Below are 14,360 nucleotides of genomic sequence, written 5' to 3' on the forward strand. Positions count from 1 at the left end.
TCCTCAGCAGGATGAAAGTAGGACGCTTCGGGAGACAAAAAACGGCTGCTATTTTGCATTTGGAGGAACAATGGGGGTTGGGAGGCAGGGAAGTAATAGAATCTGTCTGCCACATACATACATTCAAGGATATATATATATATTCAAGGATATATTCAAGGATTTCTGTTTTTTGCTTTTTTACAAAAAATAAATCCTCCTCACTCAGTTGCTGACTTCAGCAGAAGACTCCTGAATGTACAGCTAATATCAGGGCAGCCACAGCAAAAAAAAAAAAAAAAAAAAAAACATTTCTTTTTCATAGTTATCTTGGAAAGCAACCTTGGCATCTTGTGACATTTTTCTGAAAAGTCCCCCACCTGATTATGTTTCCACTGCCAGAGAATGTCATATGGCAACTGGAAGTCGATTCGCTTTTGGCGTAGGTATTTTCCTGAAATGAGAGAGAGCAAAATAAGTATTAAAGTCTCATTTTTTTGCATGCATCCTCTGGTGGCAGCAATTTTAATAAATAACTACATTTGATATTAATAGATGCTTCATTTGGTCTAGTACAGTGTTTCTCAACCTGGGGGTCGGGACCCCTGAGGGGGTCGTGAGAGGGTGTCAAAGGGGTCGCCAAAGACTATCAGAAAACATTGTATTTTCTGTTGATCATTGGGATTCTGTGTGGGAAGTTTGACCCAATTCTATTGTTGGTCGAGTTCAGAATGCTCTTTGATTGTAGGTGAACTATAAATCCCGAAAACTACAACTCCGAAATGTCAAGGTCTATTTTCTCCAGACTCCACCAGTGTTCACATTTGGGCATATGGAGTATTCGTGCTATGTTTGGTCCAGATCCATCGTTGCATGAATCCACAGCACTCCTCTGGATATAGGTGAACTACAGCTCCCAAACTCAAGGTCAATGCCCACAAAACCCTTCCAGTGTTTTCTGTTGGTCATGGGAGTTCTGTGTGCCAAGTTCGGTTTAAATCCATTGCTAGTGGACTTCACAATGCTCTTTGATTATAGGTGAACTATAAATCCCAGCAATTACAACTCCCAAATTACAAAATCAATCCTCCCCCCCCCCCCAACTCCACTAGCATTCACATTTGGGCATATTGGGCATTTGTGCTCTATTTAGTCCAGTGAATGAAAATACATGCTGCATATCAGATATTTACATTACAGTTCATAACAATAGTAAAATGACAGGTATCAAGTAGCAAGAAAAACAATATTACGGTTGGGGGTCACCATAACATATGGAACTGCATTAAGGGGTCACGGCATTAGCAAGGTTGAGAACCACTGGTCTAGTAGTTTCATTGGATAAACGATGTTATTGGAAGAGAGGTATGAATAACTTTTTTTTTTCTCTGCGTTTTCAATATTGTGCCATTTTGCAACAATCTGTCACATCCTTTCCTTCAAAGTTGATCTTCTCCTTAAAGTTAAAAGTATCTCTTGTGTTATAGAAACATGGGCTTTAAAGAAGAGCAGAACACATCTCCAAACAGTAACTTTCCCCCCCAAAAGCCAGCACTAACATTTTGCATTGTCTCCAATCAAGAGGCCTAGATGTGGACTATCAAACTACAGGCACTCAAAAGACTTCTAAGTCTGCCAGCACACAGAACACTACAGAGCTGTGGTCCTACAAAATTTGAGACTCCAAATCCCAGAAGTCCTAGTCAGTTTGTCCAATGGTCAGGAATTCTGGGAGCTGAAGTCCAAAACACCTGAAGGACCAAAAACTGGAAACCACTGCTACAGAATTAGCCTACAATGATCTATAAGAAGAGAATAATAATAATAATAACAACAACAACAACAACAACAACACAGAGCAGAAGAGAAAACTGGCAAAAAAGGCTCTCCTCCTCTTCAACAACAACAACAATAACAACAACAACACAGAGCAGAAGACAAAACTGGCAAAAAAGGCTCCCAACAACAACAACAACAACAACAACACAGAGCAGAAGACAAAACTGGCAAAAAAGGCTCTCCTCCTCCTCAACAACAACAACAACAACACAGAGCAGAAGAGAAAACTGGCAAAAAAGGCTCTCCTCCTCCTCAACAACAACAATAACAACAACACAGAGCAGAAGACAAAACTGGCAAAAATGCTCCCAATAACAACAACAACAACAACAACAACACAGAGCAGAAGACAAAACTGGCAAAAAAGGCTCTCCTCCTCCTCAACAACAACAACAACAACACAGAGCAGAAGAGAAAACTGGCAAAAAAAGGCTCTCTTCCTCCTCAACAACAACAATAACAACAACACAGAGCAGAAGACAAAACTGGCAAAAATGCTCCCAATAACAACAACAACAACAACAACAACAACAACACAGAGCAGAAGACAAAACTGGCAAAAAAAGGCTCTCCATGGACTGTTCCTGGGAAAACTTGAGAGCCAAATTGACAAAAAACATGGATGCGGCTCACAAATGGAACTTTGAAAAAGGAGACAAAGGAGGGCCTGATTCTGGCAGCCCAAGAACAAGCCATTGGAACACATGCCATCAAAGCCAGAATTGAAAAGTCGACGACAGATCCCAAGGAAACAGATGAAACAATAGATCACATCCTCAGCTGCTGCAAGAAGATCACACAGACAGACTACAAACAGAGGCACAACACCGTGGCTCAGATGATTCATTGGAACTTGTGCCACAAATACCATCTGCCTGCGACAACTAACTGGTGGATCACAAGCTGGAAGAAGTTACGGAAAATGAAGACGTCAAACTACTCTGGGACTTCCGGATTCACACTCCTGGCCTCACGATTGTGTTAAAAAACGAAGTATGGATTGTTGATGTTGCAATCCCAGGTGACAGCAGGATTGAAGAGAAACAACTGGAAAGCGACACAATATGAGGATTTAAGGATAGAATTCCAAAGACTCTGACACAAGCCAGTCAAAGTGATCCCAGTGATGATCAGCACACTAGGTGCAGTGCCTAAAGACCTTGGACTGCACTTAAAAACAATCGGCGCTTACCAGCTGGCAGCTGTATAAGGCCACCTTACTGGGATCTGCACGCATTATTCGCTGACGCATCACACAGTCCTAGACACTTGGGAAGTGTCTGATGTGTGATCCAATACAACAGCGAGCAGAGTGATCTTTTCTGCTGTGGACTCATCTTGTTGTGTTTCTAATAATAATAATAATAATAATAATAATAATAATTTATTTATACCCCACCACCACCTCCCAAAGGGACTCAGGGCAGCTCACCACGCACTCAAAGGTGCAAACACACATCTAAAAAAAGTGGAAAGACAATAACACAAAGCAATAACTACTAACATAAACATAATTTTAAAAACCCCTGGCTAAGATCAATAAAATGCACTAATAGCTGCTGAATAAAACAAACTGCAATCAAGCACATCAATGTGGAGCAAGGCGAGTCAAGGAAAAGCCCTTGCGACATCAGCCAACACAACCAATAAAGTGATCAGTATTTATTTAAAACTTTTATATCCCCATCTTCTCTACCTCAGTAGAGGGACTCAGACTGGCTCTTGGCAAGGCTTGCTTGTTAAACAGTCTGATTCTCATTTTTCAAGAAGCCTCTTCTGCAGAATTCACTGTAAACACTGCACAACAGATTCTGTACATGCTTAAAACAGCCACTAGGTGGCATCCAGCAAACTTTTTTGTTGCCAAATTTTGCAAACCCCATCAATTTTTTTTTCATTTGTGGTTTAAGAAGCAATGGTCTAGAGCAGGGGTTCTCAAACTAAGGTCCAGTGGCCAGATACGGCCCTCCAAGGCCATTTACCTGGCCCTTGCTCAGGGTCAACCTAAATCTGAAATGACTTGAAAGCACACAACAACAACAATCCTATCTCATCAGCCAAAAGCAGGGCCACACTTCTCATTAAAATACTAATAATTTTATATTTCTTAAAATTGTTCTTCATTTTAATTATTGTATTGTTTTAAAGTGTTTTTTGCACTACAAATAGGAATTCATTCATGATTTTTTTCAGATTATAATCCGGCCCTCCAACAGTTTGAGGGACTGTGACCTGGCCCTCTGTTTAAAAAGTTCGAGGACCCCTGGTCTAGAGAGTCCACCTGGGCAAACCTTCCTGTGGCTGATTATTGAGATTGTGTACTTGAACTGAAAGCTGGTGGGGCCAAGGGAAATTAAGCAGGCAAGACAGAAGAACACTAGTCTGTTATTTATTTATGACAAGCCCGGTAAACTGTCAGAAAGGACAGAGTTTCACCTATGTTGACAACTGTGCCATTACAACCCAAGCAGGAAGCAGTGAAATGGTTCAACAGAAGCTCTCTGAAGCTTGAGGTGGTCTTACTGCCTGTTACAGAGAAAACCAGCTGATTCCCAATCCATCTAAAATGCAAATGTGTGCTTTTCACCTTAAGAACAGGCAAGCATCTCGAGCTCTGAGGATGACCTGGGAAGGAATCCTACTGGAGCATTGCAGCACACCAAAATGCCTGGGAATCACTCAGGACCATGCTGTGACTTATAAGAAGCACTGATTGGATTGAATATCAAGAAAAAGGTGGGTACTAGAAATGATATCATACAAAAGCTGACTGGCACAACCTGGGAATCACAATCAGACACAGTGGAGACATCTGTCCTTGAGCTTTGCTACTCTACTGCTGAGTACACATGTCCAGTGTGGAATGCATCTCACCACGTTAAAACAGAGAATGTGGCTCTTAATGAGACATGTTCCATTATAACAGGATGTCTACATCCTACAGTCAGAGAAATTATACCGTTTAGCCAGTATTGCACCACCTGATATTTGTCAGGAAGTAGCAGCTTGTAATGAAAGGACCAAGGCCCATTCGTGTGGATATCAGCCAGCACGCCAATAACTTAAATCAAGAAATAGCTTCCTAAGATCTACAGAGATACTCGGAGGAACACCTCAGTAAGCGAGAGTCCAAAAGTGGCAGGCAGCAGACTAAAACCCGGAATCTCAATCAGTGGCAGATACTTAGATGAGAGACTATCTCCTAGGCACACAGAAGATTGGGCGACCTGGAAGGCGCTGAACAGGCTGCGCTCTAGCACCATGAGATGCAGAGCTAACCTTAAGAAATGGGGCTACTTAATGGGAGTCCACAACATGCGAGTATTATTATTATTTACAGTATTTATATACCGCTTTTCTCACCCCTAGGGGGGGCTCAAAGCGGTTTACACATAACTGGCAAAAATTCAATGCCTTACATTGGACACTGACGCGATGCCAATCCATAACAATTACAATAATAAAACCACAATTAAGCATAAATAATCATTAGACAGTACATAAGCAATCATTAAAACAATAAATAATAAAAACAGTCTCCCCAGTCATATTGTCATTCTAGTCCATGCCCTTTAAACTACATACATCTACTGTCCGAAGGCCTGGTCCCAAAGCCATAATTTTAATTTCTTTCTAAAAGCTAGGAGAGAGGGAGCAGATCTTACCTCATTTGGGAGTTTGTTCCATAGGCGAGGGGCCACCGTCGAGAAGGCCCTGTCTCTCGTCCCCGCCAGGCGCATTTGCGCAATTGACGGGAGTGAGAGCAGGGCCTCCCCGGATGATCTTAGATTATGAGATGGGACATAGGAGAGGATGCATTCGGACAAGTAAGCTGAGCCAGAACCGTATAGAGCAGTGGTTTTCAACCTGGGGTCCCCAGATGTTTTTGGCCTCCAACTCCCAGAAATCTTAATACCTGGTAAACTGGCTAGGATTTTTGGGAGTTGTAGGCCTAAAACACCTGAGGACCCCAGATTGAGAACCACTAGTATAGAGTTTTATAGGTCAAAACCAGCACTTTGAATTGGATCAGAGATGGACTGGCAGCCAGTGGAGCTGGCACAACAGAGGGGTGGTATGCTCCCTGTATGTCGCCCCAGTTAGTAATCTGGCTGCTGCCCGTTGGACTAGCTGAAGTTTCCAAACTGCCTTCAAAGGCAGCCCCAGGTAGAGCGAAGAACAAACCACGGACCACCTACTACAATACAACCTGAGCCGTGCCACATGTACAATGGTATCACAGCGACACCAGAGACACAATAAGTCAAAGGACATTTAGTACAATGCCAAGTTTTTAACTTGGTCTGTGTTTTTAAATACATTATAACTGTACCTTCAATTCGCTTCTGACACAATAAATAAATAAGCCCAGTCAAACCATACGTTTCACATTGCCCATATGCCCTTATTCAATTTTCTGCAGTCCTTGAAGAGGGCTGTTAAAGCTTTTGCTGGGAGAGTCTAAGGCCTGGCCCTGTGCCCAAAACCCACCGCTTGCCAAGTCTCACTTTCAAGGATATGTAGAGTAAGGGCTCTGAATATGTTAACTGGAAGTCTCAGCAGAGCTACACCCTGAGCATTTTCCAGTGAAGAGAGTCTATTTTGACAGCAAAGAGTTTAACTTCTAGCAATGTCTTGGTAAGAGTGTAAATAGGCTCTAAACTTGGGGCCCTACTGAAAGGCAACACATCCTGTCTGCTCTTGGAAGCTAAAGAAGGGAATCGTCAATGTGGGAGACTTATTTCAGAGGAAGGGATTCACAGACCCATCTCTGAAGAGTCCTTGTCTAAGAAAACCTTATGGAATCTATAGGGCTCCTATAAAGGGAAGGGCAACTTGAAAGCCAATACACAGAGATAAAAAACCCTCCAGCCTCTATTGTGATACAGGCAAGGGAAATGAATGAGGACAAAAGAGGGGTAGGCGGAATACCCTTGATGGCCTTGGTGTTATTCAGATATGCACACACACAAGGGGGAACGGCAGAACAGCTGTCATGTTGCCTTTACTAGTTGCTCTTAAAATTTGTTCTTATTTTTCAAAGCCTGGAGTTGTGCTTGGCAAGTTCCAGGAAGCAGCAAATTCCGCTGGGAATCTGTTTTCACTTCTATGACCTCACTGGGTAAAACAAAAGGCTCTTTCAAGGGCCTGGCAGGCGGCCCAGCAAGTAGGGAGCACTCCCCTCCCTCCCTCTCTTCTTCGCCTTTAATGAAAGAGGCACCCAGACAAGTTAGCTTTAGCCGGGTAGAGAAATAATCCCCCGTAATGGGATTCAGGGAGGTGAGACTGCTAGGGCCGCCGTTTTGCCAGGCAGAGTCATTAAAGCTGCCTATCTTTATAGTAGCCGCTTGTTTGGCTCTTCTGGCGCAAATAAACTCGCAGGCTATGGCCTGGCAAGGGAAAGAGAAACAAGGAGCACAATTCAGCACACAAGCCTCAATTCCCAAAGCTCCTTGGCTTCTTGAACTGGGTTGCAAACATGGTTCCGAAGCATGTGCGTGTATGTCTCTTCAAGTCGTACGCTGTACAGCAGGGGTCCTCAAACTACGGCCCGGGGGCCAGATACAGCCCTCCAAGGTCATTTACCTGGCCCTCACTCAGGGTCAACCTAAGTCTGAAACGACTTAAAGCACACAACAACAACAGACTTCCCATTAAAATACTAATAAGTTTATATTTGTTAAAATTGTTCATTTCAATTATTGTATTGTTTTTAAGTGTTTTTTGCACTACAAATAAGATATGCGCAATGCGCATAGGAATACATCCATGCTTTTTTCAAATTATAACCCGCCCCTCCAACAGTTTGAGGGACTGTGACCTGGCCCTCTGTTTAAAAAGTTTGAGGACCCCTGCTGTAGAGGGTCCAAATAAGGATCTCAACTAGTCATGTGCATTCAGAGTAAACTTTGATCTGTTTCATGTCCCAGCTTTCTGTGGAGGCCCTGATCTGTTTTGACTGAGCCTCTTGATATCGCGACAGCAGATACTTGTTTTTCATCTTCTTTCAGCCAAATATTGGGGTGGGGGGGTGGGTTGTGTGGACGGACTTCACCTGTAGGTCCAAAGGAGCGCTCCTTACTCGGTGCTTGGCTGCAGGCCCTGCCAGGTGCATAGGCCCAAAGTCTGCACCCATAGGCCCAAAGCGCTGGAGTGCCTACAGCCGAGCGCCAACTAAGGTGTGCTCCTTACTTGGCGTTCAGTTTCAGGCCCTGCCAGGCCCTGGCACATAGGCACAAAGCGCCCAGGCCTACGGTTGCAGATGTTGGGCCTACGTGCCCAGACTTTGCAGGGTCTGCAGCAGAGCACTGAGTAAGGAGCACTCTACTACTACTACTAATAATAATATGACATTATAATTATATATTTTATATTAAATGTAATATTACTAATAATATTACAGTATAATGTTATAGTACAATGTAATATAGAATATTAATATTGTGCTATGGTAATAATATAATAAATTATATTTACTTTTAACTTGTAAGCCGTTCTGAGTCCCCTTCGGGGTGAGAAGGGTGGCATAGAAATGTCGTAAATAAATAAATAGTGCTTGGAAGCTGATCGGCAACCAGTGGAGTTGGCGTAACAAAAGAGTTGTATGTTCCCTGTACACTTCTCTGGTGAGCAACCTGACTGCCAGCCGTTGGACTAGTTGAAGCTTCCGGGCAGTCTTCAAAGGCAGCCCCACGTAGAGTGCGTTGCAGTAGTCTATTCAGGATGTAACAAGTAGGTGGACCACCGTGGCCAAGTCAGACTTCCAAAGGAACGGGCACAGCTGGGGTACAAGTTTTAATTGTGTAAAAGCTCTCCCGGCCACCGCTGAGACCTGGCTCAGCGATGAGTCCAGGGTCACTCCCAAACTGCGAATCTGCGTCTTCAGAAAGAACACTTCATGAAATTTCCTTCTCTTATAATCCTTTTGGATAAGAGCAGCCTCACACCTCTTAAGAACATGGATCTGGCCAACCAATTGTGTTCTCCTTAACCTCTCTCCTGCCAGAACATGAACAGCTATGAATTATGTGGATATTGTTCCTCAAACAAAACTGGGAAATGATTAGTGGCTCTCCACTGTCCAGAGCCGAGGCTCTCAACATCTCCAGACCCACAACATTATCAACCACTTTGGAAAAGATAATCTCTGCTTCACCCCCGAGAAGTCCAATGCCAGGCCCTTCATAGTATGCAACGTTCACAAAGATGTCACTCACCCACGTGAATAGGTGCCGGGAACAAGCCGTACTCATGCTCTCCAGGAGTGTATTCCAGCTTCTCTTTCTTCAACTGGATCAGTCGGCTTTTGGGGCTGGGAAGAAACGGAGAAAAAGGGAAGAAGAATGAGCACAAGCCCTTTGGAACTCCCTTGGTCGCTGTAGGACCCAACTAAGAATTAACTTGAATTGTGTAAATCTATATACCGAATCTATATTTTATATTCTATATTCCATAGACAGGCTCCCACTTCCACAAACAGCTTTAACCCACAGTGCTGAGGAACCACCAAAAACCCTCCCTCCAATGACATTACAGGTTATAGTGAGCACCATAAACATGTAGCCCAACTCCTGCCAATGTCCTCCCCAAACACCATACTGCCCACCACCCAAGGAATGCTTTCATTCAGGGACTATTTCATCCTAGATTTTACATGTTTCCTCCAACAGAGTTTCTTACTCTCTCCACTGATGTGGAATTTGCGTAATCCCACCCACTGCCTCTCCCTTAACCCTTTCTTACTATTTTCAACTCTGTCTGATTAACAAACAGAGCAGAACTAATCAGCAACTAAACATACTGGAAGAGTTTGGGGGATTGACTCCAGATGATGGAAGTTGTAGTTCACCCTGCATCAAGTCAGAGCATTGTGACCCCCACTGACAATGGACCTGGACCACATTTGGCACACAGAACCCCCATGACCAAAAAAAAAATATTGGAGAGGTTTCGGGGGAATTCGGGAATTCACCCTAATTTGTAGCCATTGTAGGTACTGGGATTTATAGTTCACCTGCAATCAACGAGCACTCTGAACCCCACCAACCCAGAGAGCACAGTGAATGCAAAAAACGATGGATCTCCACCAAATTTGGCACACATGCCTGATAGGCCAAAATCTGATTAATGGTGGGTTTGGGTGGAATTGGTCTTGTCATTTGTAAGTTGTAGGTACTGGGATTTTTAGTTGACTTGCAATCAAAGAGCACTCCGAACCCCACCGATGAGGGACCTGGACCTAACTTGGAACACAGAATCCCCATGACCAACTGAACATACTGGAGGGATTTGTAATTCATTCTGCGGCTGGAGAGCATACTGGACCCCACCAATGATGCATCTAGAGCAGTGGGTCCCCAGATATTTTGGCCTTCAACTCCCAGAAATCCTAACAGCTGATAAACTGGCTGGGATTTCTGAGAGTTGTAGGCCAAAACACCTGGGGACTCAAAGGCTGAGAACCAGTGATCTAGAGCAAACTTGCCCAACATGACAAACTTTAAGTATTGATGGAGTTTCAGGGAGTTGTAGTATGCATTTTGTAAAATAAACAAATGACTTCTAATAACCCGGGCAACACCAGGTACCCAAGCTACTTAACAATTAGAGGAGGAGGCTCATGAGGACTTCAGCATGGAAGGAAGTTACATCTGTGATAAAAGGCCTAAATGCACCAGGTTATATCTGATCTTGGGAACTAAGCAGGGTCAGGCCTGGTCAGTCCTTAGACAAAAGACTGCCAACAAATGTCAGGTGCTGTACGTGATATTTCAGAGGACGTAATTGGCAAAGCGACCTCTGAATATTCCTTGCCTAAGACGCTCTTTTGAAATTCATGGGGCTGCCATATGTTGTTATACGATCTGAAGAGAAACCAGAGTATGTTGCCATATGTTGTTGTAATTCTTATTCTTGTTATTGTTAAAACAACACCCCACTTTATTTACACCCAATCTTTCTCCCCATGGGGATTCAAGGTGGCACACAATCTAATGACAATTTAAAACAAAGCAAATACCCAAAAAAGAAAGTATTTAAATATCAATGTACTAGGCGTCCCCTGCCAAGAATTGCTGTGGCCCAGTCTGGTGATCTGGAAAATAAAGTAATGAAAAGTGTTGGTTTCTAATATATGTAATTTCTTTCTGCTTGTGGGTAAACAGTATTTCTTGCTTTTTCTTGGTCAGTGTAGATTGTCTGGTTTGCCTACTCTGGAACATGCAACATGTAACTGTCCTTCTTTAGGGGTCCTTTTCAAATCTATCATACTATATCTCTCTCTGTGTGTATCATATCTATCTATATCTATGGTTGGATGGCTCTTTGTCAGGAGGGCTTTGATTACATTTTCTTGCTCTGGTGAAGGGAGTTGGACTGGATGCCCTTAAGTATTTTCTGTTGGTCACGGGGATTCTGTGTAGGAAGTTTGCCCCAATTCTGTTGTTGGTGGGGTTCAGAATGCTTTCTGGTTGTAGGTGAACTGTAAATCCCAGTAACTACAACTCCCAAATGTCAAGGACTATTTTTCCCAAACTTCATCTGTGTTCATATTTGGGCATATGGAATATTCGTGCCAAGTTTGGCCCAGATCCATCATTGTCTTGAGACCACAGTGCTCTCTGGATGTAGGTGAACTATATCTCCCAAAGTCAAGGTCAATGCCCACCAAGCCCTTCCAATGTTTTCTGCTGGTGACAGGAGTTCTGTGTGCCATGTTTGATTCAATTCCATCATTGGTGGAGTTCAGAGTGTTCTTTGATTGTAGGTGAACTATAAATCCCAGCAACTACAACTCCCAAATGACAAAATAAATTTTTTTGTGTGTGTGATGGTCACTCCTGTGATGGTTAGTAGGTATCTTGCGGCCAAAATTGGCCTTTGTCAGCTTCACCGAGTCCTTCAGGAGATGTTAGCGGGGTACAAATAAAGTTAATAATAATAATAATAATAATAATTTAAAAAAATTGGCAGCAATTCATCCAGTGGTTTTTGAGTTATGTTAATTCCACAAACGATCATTACATTTTTATTTATACAGATGGATATAAAGTTAAAATATAATTAAAATACAATGTATGCAATTAAATTACATGTAAATACTGTGTGTTGACAGTTGACTTGAAGTATATCTTCACATTAAGCACCAATACACACACATACAGAGTTGCAATATCACGGCAAATCTCAATGATTGCCTCCTTGGACTGCAGAAGAAATAGAAAGCATACACATTTCCCTTGTGTATTAAAATGTGGGATTTTAAATTTGTATTTTAATGAACGCGAGAGTCTATAAAATTCCAATTTGCATCACGGTCTTGTTAAGAGCAATGCATTTTGCAATGAATTCAATATCTTCTGCGCTCTGGTTCACTTCACTTTGCAAAACATGGAAGACCTTCTTCCATGAAAAAAAAAGATCTTACTACTGTTAAGAGCAACCAGGAGTCAAATGGTAAGTGTTTTCCCTACTCGGGGAAAGTTATTTATGAGCTGCACTGGTAATGAGACTGAAAAGCTCCCTGGGTTTAAAGAAGAGGTTTCTGATCTCTCCTTTAAGGAAAACAGAATAGGAAATGCTCATGAGTCACTCGTCTTGTGAGCAAAAGTATTCTTTACCTTGGAAGCCATTCAAGAATTTTGCGTGTGGGCTCTGGATAGAATAAGTTGCATGCGAGTGCTTCTCAGAGTAAGAGCAAGTCTGCTCTAGAAGCCTCCCTTGGGCGAACACAGGCTTGAAAAAGTCTCACCAGCATTGTCTGTGCAGAGCAACAGATGCAAGTGGCAGCAATTTGTACTGTATTTGTGTCAAGTGTTCTAGCTTGGAAATGCGAATGATATGAGGGTTGTACTGAAAACAATGCTTGTGTGCCATTTTCTATGAAACTGTTAGTCTAAATCCCCCCAAAGTACAGTGAGCTCTCTGTATCCGCTGAGGTTTTCTTCCAAGAGAAACTCCAAAACTCCATGAATGCTCAGGTCCTATTATATATAACTAGCCGTCCCCTGCCACGCATTGCTGTGGCCCACATGGGGGTTCTGTGTGGGAGGTTTGGCCCAATTCTATTGTTGGTGGGGTTCAGAATGCTCGATGATTGTAGGTGAACTATAAATCCCAGCAACTACAACTCCCAAATGTCGAGATTCTATTTCCCCCAAACTCCACCAGTGTTCACATTTGGGCATATTGAGTATTCTTTCCAAGTTTGGTCCAGATCCATCACTGTTTGAGTCCACAGTGATCTCTGGATGTAGGTGAACTACTACTCCAAAACCAAAGGACACTGCCCACCAAACCCTTCCAGTATTTTCCGTTGGTTATGGGAGAACTGTGTGCCAAGTTTGGTTCAATTCCATCATTGGTGGGGTTCAGAATGTTCTTTGATTGTAGGTGAACTATAAATCCCAGCAACTACAACTCCCAAATGACAAAATCAATTTTTTTTAGTGAAGGACATACATTGGGTTGTTAGGTGTCTTGTGTCCAAACTTGGTGTCAATTCGTCCAGTGGTTTTTGAGTTCTGTTAATCCCACAAACGAACATTACATTTTTGTTTATATAGATATGTGAGTTTTATTAATTATATTGTTTATTTGAATATTGCTTTGTTGTTTATTGATGTGTTGTTGGGCTTGGTCTCATGTAAGCCACCACGAGTCCCCTTGGGGAGATTGTGGCGGGGTATAAATAAAATTTTATTTTATTATTATTATTATTGCTAAAAAAGTGTTTAGACATTTCAATATACTTTAAAAATTCTAACATTCAAGCCTGCAGCTGATGATCTTGCATCTGTTAAAGTGTTCTTTCAGGCCTGAAAAAGCACAATAATAATAATAATAATAATAATAATAATAATAATTTAGTTATATTTGTGCTATCTCCCCGAGGGGACTCTGCATTTCAATGTCAGATTTTCAATTTCTAATTCAGAGAAATGAGAAACAGACTTAACAAGCCTGTAACAGAATAATAATCCAGCTTACTCAGTGGTTTTGTATACGTCGGAGTATAGCCCAGCCTTCTGGTACTTTTTCTTTGGGGGTCGCGGAGCTTTCTTTTCCCGCTGGACAGGAGAAATCAGCGGCTGCTCAAGGGTTTCCAGCTCACGTGGTTTCACTATCACTTCCTCACAAGTAGTGGACTCAGTTGCCATTTCAGAAAAGCTAGAAGGAGAAAAGCCAGAGAAAATAAGCATGTATGCAGCAGAAACATTAAAAGGACAATAACATGCAGGGAGAGACTCATTGCTTTGTATATTATTCCCAAACAGAGGAGAAAAGACTGGGATAGACAAGAAAGCTGCTTCAGCCTACTTTTTATGTTCTGATATCAGAGAAAAGGCCTTCACGTGATTATGATGAAATATTGCTAATTACTGTGGTGGTGTGTATATACATGTTTAATGATACGTATTTCATTATACATGCCACAACAATAAACAATAATAATAATGATCTGATCCATCTAATGATAACTAGCTTGGGTGCCCCGGCGTTGCCCAGGTTGTGGGTGAACTACAACTCACATCCTGCCAGGT

General features: G+C 42.4%; 1 protein-coding gene across 2 annotated transcripts in view; it reads right to left on the bottom strand.

Annotated features, from left to right (window-relative positions):
- The window catches only part of ASH1L (ASH1 like histone lysine methyltransferase), a 95,276-nt gene that overhangs the window by 37,163 nt on the left and 43,753 nt on the right, over window positions 1-14,360 (bottom strand). For both annotated transcript variants that reach the window (XM_060758153.2, XM_060758152.2), the window contains 3 exons: window positions 13,807-13,986; window positions 9,036-9,130; window positions 360-433 (listed from right to left, as the gene is read on the bottom strand). In XM_060758153.2, coding sequence (XP_060614136.2) covers window positions 360-433; window positions 9,036-9,130; window positions 13,807-13,986 — 349 coding nt within the window. The remainder of the gene's footprint in view (window positions 1-359; window positions 434-9,035; window positions 9,131-13,806; window positions 13,987-14,360) is intronic.

The sequence above is a fragment of the Anolis sagrei genome, chromosome 12 (assembly GCF_037176765.1).
Source record: "Anolis sagrei isolate rAnoSag1 chromosome 12, rAnoSag1.mat, whole genome shotgun sequence".
Taxonomy (NCBI): Eukaryota; Metazoa; Chordata; class Lepidosauria; order Squamata; family Dactyloidae; genus Anolis; species Anolis sagrei.